The sequence below is a fragment of the Onychostoma macrolepis genome, chromosome 18, assembly GCF_012432095.1.
Source record: "Onychostoma macrolepis isolate SWU-2019 chromosome 18, ASM1243209v1, whole genome shotgun sequence".
Classification (NCBI taxonomy): Eukaryota; Metazoa; Chordata; class Actinopteri; order Cypriniformes; family Cyprinidae; genus Onychostoma; species Onychostoma macrolepis.
Genome location: NC_081172.1, coordinates 33,739,670 through 33,746,463, shown reverse-complemented (window position 1 = coordinate 33,746,463; position 6,794 = coordinate 33,739,670). Strand labels below are relative to the sequence as shown.

General features: G+C 38.6%; 1 protein-coding gene across 4 annotated transcripts in view; it reads left to right on the top strand.

Moving 5' to 3' along the window:
- LOC131524178 (suppressor of tumorigenicity 7 protein homolog) overlaps positions 1 to 6,307 on the top strand; it is a 26,578-nt gene extending 20,271 nt beyond the window's left edge. For 3 of the 4 annotated variants that reach the window (XM_058751003.1, XM_058751002.1, XM_058751005.1), the window contains 6 exons: positions 3 to 75; positions 1,151 to 1,253; positions 1,336 to 1,486; positions 2,199 to 2,291; positions 2,858 to 3,000; positions 4,311 to 6,307. In XM_058751003.1, coding sequence (XP_058606986.1) covers positions 3 to 75; positions 1,151 to 1,253; positions 1,336 to 1,486; positions 2,199 to 2,291; positions 2,858 to 3,000; positions 4,311 to 4,406 — 659 coding nt within the window. In that variant the 3' untranslated portion in view covers positions 4,407 to 6,307. The remainder of the gene's footprint in view (positions 1 to 2; positions 76 to 1,150; positions 1,254 to 1,335; positions 1,487 to 2,198; positions 2,292 to 2,857; positions 3,001 to 4,310) is intronic. The other variant, XM_058751004.1, reaches the window with a different exon arrangement.
- Positions 6,308 to 6,794: the final 487 nt, after the last annotated feature.

Genomic DNA, 6,794 nt, shown 5'->3' with positions numbered 1-6,794 from the left:
AGACATCAGTTTGCCAAAGTCTGCAACCATCTGCTACACAGCGGCGCTGCTGAAGGCCAGAGCCGTGTCTGATAAGTGAGTCTCCATCAACACATTCACAATATTAATACTGTGCTGATGGAAAATGGTATTTCAATTGCAAAATAAATGAATGCTCTATATAAGGTTACTTTCAGATTACAGCAGCAAATGCCATTCAAAATCCCCCAGCTTTATTCTGATAGTCCCTTTTAGACCGTAAATAACTGTTAGTACATCAGCTTATTCTGCTAACCCTAACCTAAGAGTCTACTACAACTCTAGTGGACTATTAAAATAAAATGTAACCCATCTTTCTGCTGTCGTTTTATTTTGTCATTGTGCAGAAATGTCCTCTCTTTACTGGTTTACGCTTCACTTTACATCACTTCCTCTTTACTACTAGTTATAACACGAAACAAACATGAATGAACATCATGTAATCACTCAATCTATGTTTCAACAGCGGAAAGACGTCAATAAAACAGCTTGTAAACAAATGTCACGTAGCATTTATCATTTACCTCAGGCAAGTCATCAGTGTCCACAACTCGTTAGTGCGCTAGAGAAATTTAGTCTAGAGAAGAGCATTTCACGAAATATTAGGCTATATACTCATCACTAACAGGTAAAGTAAGATATATAATGTCTTAATTACTTAATGTATGTTTAAATAAATCTGTTATGAAGCAAATTGACACCCACTGTGTAAACGAATATATTTAAGCAACAAATAGAAATTTTATCATTCAAAAGTTAATTTAAAAACTGCATTATGTGCAATTTACATGTTTGCATTTATTTATTTATTTTAAGTTGAGTGTTGATTTATTATATTTCAAAGTAAATAGTAATTAAATTTAAGTTTGGGCTGTTAATTGTAATCTTATAGTAATGTAAAAGGGCTCCCTATCGTTAGAGCAGAAGCTGCGGTAGATTTTTATACCTAAGACAATTTTAGTTATAATTGAATTTATTTAAAGAGAGAACATTTTGTTCAGTAAAGCATTGTTTAATAAAACTGTACCGAAAGCCCACCGGACCGTCGTGTTTGTGTAGCGCTACGGCTCTCATCAGTTCTTCTGTGAGGTGTTTCTGCATCTGTTGTGATGCGGCTTGTGTGCGTCTGCAGGTTTTCTCCAGAGGCGGCGTCACGCAGAGGTTTGAGCACAGCAGAAATGAACGCAGTAGAAGCCATACACAGAGCGGTGGAGTTCAACCCACACGTACCGAAAGTGAGCCGCCTCCTCCTCCTCCTCCTCCTCCTCCTCATCATCCTCATCCTCCGCCGTAACCTGCCTCTCGTTCTCTCCGCAGTACCTCTTAGAGATGAAGAGTCTGATACTGCCACCGGAGCACATCCTGAAGCGCGGCGACAGCGAAGCCATCGCCTACACCTTCTTCCACCTGCAGCACTGGAAGCGTGTGGAGGGCGCGCTCAACCTGCTTCACTGCACCTGGGAGGGAAGTGAGTGACCCTGACGCCGACGTCAGCTTTCACACTATTCTGAGGAACATCAGAGACGCCAGACTTCTGTCTGATTGATTGTTCTGCCGTGAGAAGGCAATGCACAGTAATGCACATTTTGTCAATAATATGTTATGACCCAATGTGTCCCTGCAGCACAGAAGCAGTCATAAGCAGCAGGTATATTTGCAGCAATAACCAACAATACATTGTATGGCTCAAAATTATACATTTTTCTTTTATGCCAAAAATCATTAGGATATTAAGATCATGTTCCATGAAGATATTTTGTAAATTTCCTACCATAAATACATCAAAACTTCATTTTTGATTAGTAATATGCATTGCTAAGAACTTCATTTGAACAATTTTAAAGATGATTTTAAGTGTGTTAAAGATGGATTTTCTCCATTACGTGACAGAAATGAAAGATGAAAAAAAAAAAAAAACGGTATAGTTGCAGTAGCTGCCAAATCCACACTAACAGCCTGTTCCTTTTTGTTTGTGTAATTACTGTGTGTTGTAGTCATCATGAATAAATGCCTTTATTGCTTGTCTTTTAAGAAGCAAACTTTTTTTTTTTTTCAATATAAAAGTTGTCAAAGTGTTCAAGAGAAGATTGAAAAACGCTGCGTTGCTCTGAAGCTTAGAAATGCATTTTTCAGCTCATTCTTTGTGTTGAGAGCTGATTGTTGACGGCCTGATGTTTCAGCTTTCAGAATGATTCCATATCCTCTGGAGAAAGGCCACCTGTTCTATCCATATCCAGTCTGTACAGAGACGGCGGACAGAGAACTGCTACCAAGTAAGAGATTTTCCTGCATCTCACCTTGTTTCTGTCGTCTGCGGCGTCCAGATCCTCTCTGAACTTATCAGGGCCTTTCAGTGTAGTATATTAGTGTATTAGGCCTTTTAGTACAGTTTTACAAACGTTCAGCGGCTGCTTCTCATGTCAAATGTCACTGATTTTGATCAAGTAAGCGTCAGAATAACTGCAGTCATGTCTCCAGATGAACTCTTACTGGACTGAAGCAGCTCAGCTTTAATCATTTTCTAGAAACATCAGTGCATCTCAAATCTGATCCTCAGGATCTTCTGAGCAGCTTTACTTTCACTGTTCCTCGGCGGAGGAATGATCTTCACAAGTATGATATGTCAGGCATTACAGGGTTAAAGGAGTGCTTGTAATCACTGACGCAGCCTCATGTGTCTTCAAACCCATCAGCTGTTATTTTAATATCCACCACATACATACACGACATAAAGTTGTGTGACCGCTGAGGCGCTTCTCTCTGGGTGCAGTAGTAGTTAACCCTGACTCTCTGTGTGTGTGTGTGTGTGTGTGTGTGTGTGTGTGTGTGTGTGTGTAAGCAGTGTTCCACGAGGTGTCGGTGTATCCCAAGAAGGAGCTGCCGTTCTTCATCCTCTTCACGGCGGGTCTCTGCTCCTTCACAGCGATGCTGGCGCTCCTCACGCATCAGTTCCCAGAGCTCATGGGAGTGTTTGCTAAAGCCGTGAGTGTCACACACTGCAGTTCTCCAGACTAACACACCACTGTTGAAGGCTGTTCATTTTCATCAGCTCTGATAAAGAGTCGTTTGAATGCCACTGATACGCAGGGTTTGAACAAACATGACATCTTTTTAAAGAGAACTCGTCATGCTATAATCAGCTGGATTTGAAAACCCCATTGCCTCCTGTTTTGTTTTACTTTTGAATTAGCTATAAAATGCACAGGCGGCCAGTCATAAAAATAATCAGAAGAAATCAATAATATTTGAATAAATCGACTCTTGAGCTACAGACTCTTGAGTTCGTGACTGAATTCTCTGGATCTCTCCGTATTAAACCAGTCCTTCTCTTCACTTTCAGTTTGATGTGTTGTAGTCTGAACCTCTGAATGGATTTGTGTTCGATCACTGCGTGTTTCTGCTCGCTGAAGGTCAATCACGTCCAATTCCTCATTTGCAGTGTTGGGAAAGTTACTTTTAAAAGTAATGCATTACAATATCGTGTTACTTCCTAAAAAGTAACTAATTGTGTTTTCAGTTACTTTTTATGGAAAATAATGTGTTGCATTACTTTTGCGTTACTTTTTCTCATCTGGGTTTGTTTTTAAAATAAAAGTTATTATTTTGTTATTATATATGTAACTATTTTTGGCAAATTGACATCTGTACAGCAGAGGGTCTGCTCCGTGCTGCCGCTCTGGATCACACGAAGAATACATTCAAGAGAGGAAAGTTCAACACTGAAGGAATAAATAAAACACACGTTATGTTTATCTTCAGTCACTTTTGCTCATTAGTACGGTTGAATTGGATCATTGAAGTTCAGCAGCAAAGACATTAGTTTATAAAATGGGATTAAACACTTGCAGGATATGTCTTATTTAACATATTTAATTATTGCAGGTTTATATAATATTCTGAGTTTGCATTTGACAGTTTTTATTGATTTTGAGGAGCACTGAATGTGTTTTAGTGCAGGTGAGATGAGTAAATAATGTTGATATTTAGTCTGGATCTACAGTAAGATCATGTTCTTACTCCTGATTTCTCTCAACATGGCAACACCAGAGCTGTCCGTCGATACACGAGAAACACAGGAGCTGGAGTCACTTATTTGAAAAAGATGTTTCATTTTAAATCAAAAAGTAATGTTACTTGGGAAAAGTAACTCATTTACTTGTAATGTTACCCCCAACACTGCTAATGTGTACCTTTTCTGTGAATCTTTTGTTTATATTATTGAATGTGATTTAATACAGAGATCAGTGTTCAGACTGCAGATATCTCACTGGTTTCTGTCTCGTTTATCACAGTTCCTGAGCACTCTGTTCGCCCCGCTCAACTTCATCATGGAGAAAGTGGAGAGTATTCTTCCCTCGAGTCTGTGGCACCAGCTCACGCGGATCTGATCTCGTGGATATGCATTATTATTATTGACTGAGGTGCCAAGTTCTTCAGAAGTGCCCGACAGCCAGAAAACACAACCGACATCAAACGCCGAAGGAATTATTTCCCCCTTAATCTCCTGTAAATCTTTTCTGTTGAAAACTTTTAAACGCCATCAGTATATAAAGAAAAAATAAATCAATTTCTGTACCGCTGCAAAACAGACGTCTCCATTTTTCAAGTCCATAGGAGAAAATCATCTCTGTTCTCGAATTGGAAAAATTGCCTGAAAGCAGCAGAATATGATCGACATGCGTGGGCTTCTTTTACACACAAACACAGAAGGGAGTCTTTGACCTGTCGGTTCATTGTTTTATATTATAATGTGCTATTCTATATGCTTATGCTGCTGGTGCTGATTCATGCCAAGATCTTTAAGAATCATCTAATCTTAATCTGAACGGATGAAGAGAGACGTGATGTATAAAAGAGATGCGTGTGGTGTGTGTTTACAGTGAGACCAAAGATTGGTTTGAGTATGTGTTTAGTTCAGGGGTTTCCAAACTACAAGATACTTTGAAAAATAATTTGGTTTACTATTAAGAGGGCATGAAATGTGTAATCTGAACACTGGGTGTCGCTATCACACCCCAATCACAAGGCATCGTGTGGATGATCAGTGTGTGCTGATCACATGTGAGCCACACGATCTGACCCTGACCCTGACCCAGCCTAGGCTACGAAAACAAAAGAGATTAGCCTCTTGACCACATATGCAATGCACCCCCCAACAAACATAACACGAACCAAACATAAATCTGGATCAGCGTAGGTAGAGATATCATCTGCAGTTGCCTTTTCAATAATGTTTTGTGTACTGACTGAAAAGAGCCTCCTTCATGAACAGGGTTGCCAGATCTGCGGTACAAAACCAGCCCTATCGCTTCAACCTTTATTTATTTAATTTTATTATCATGTTTTGCAGTCTATAGCTTCAACCCATGGACTATAACTTTTTTTTTTTTTTTTAAACCCGCAGCAACAGTATAAAAGTAGCCCGATTTTCGTGGGAAAATCCACACCAATGTTCAGACTCCACACTCTTTGAAGAAGACGTCCAGCAGCACGGGTGTCCGGGTATAACACTTTACTGTAGGTTTTTGGAAATGTAAGTAATTCTGCGGCTCTCCATTCTCAAGTGAAGGATTTGGACATTGACTGGTGCTCTATTATATGTTAATGAAACCAAAGGTGGAGATCTAAAACCATTCAGCTGTGCGCAATTTCAAAATCATTCGCGATTTATAGATTTCACATCTGGAAGAGAGGCGTACACACGCGCATTTGAGAAATAATTGTAAATCAAACTCTACACAACAGGCCCGTGTGTCGAGGCCTGAGTTTGTGGATCAGTTCACTTCATGTGATGGTCTCAGCAGAAGAACAGCGAGAGTGAAGGTGCTGGAAATCACGGAAGCAGCGGTGGTCACAGCTACAGGTGAGATTATAGAGTCTCGAGGAAGACTGTTTTAATAGTTCTACAATAGACACTCATTTTAGTGAATGTTTGTCCATATTATGCACAAAACAATGGTGAGGGAATGACTGACTGATGCTTGATGCTTAGACATTAACAAACTGCTTTTTATTAAATATAAAAAAATGAAAAAAACATGAATATGTGATACAATGTCTTAATATTATTAACTCCTCTTTATCTGGAGGTCAAAGGCCATGTACCAAAAACCTTCAAACTGATGGTTACATCTTATTTCAGAAACTGCTCAATGGAGTTTAAAGACTAATAGATAGATAGATGTTTATAGTGTATATAGTGTTTTATTTTAATATTTGTTTATTCAATTTCTTGAATGTTACTGCTAAATACTGTGCCTGAAAAATAAAGCAGTTTGTTTTATTTGTATGTCTATTTGTAATGTATATCTTTTATTCTAATTTTCTAACAACAAAGATAAAGTAATGACAAAGATTTTTATCTTCGCCCATTTTGGCCTAAATGTCTGCCATTCTTTATTACAACAGGGAAATTAGCTTGGCTGTGATGCTCAGCCAACTTGCAAAAGAGTAAAATCAACATGACAAAGAATCGTGATAAAATTGTGAATCGTGATATTCCTGAATAAAATTGTGATGATATTTTTGCCTTAACTTGTGCTACAGCTGTGTGGCCTGTGCTATAAACCGGTCCATCTGTAGCACCAGCGCTATGTGCAAAATAAAAGTTAGGGTACAGCCATATATATATATATATATATATATATATAAAATAATTTTTTTTCCCCACGTTTCACTAATATAGCACTTCATACAATAAAAATTGCTTCAACTTGAAGTGCATCAAAGCAGCTCTATAGAGAATAATACAGTGACAGTGAAGCACGCGAGTAGTT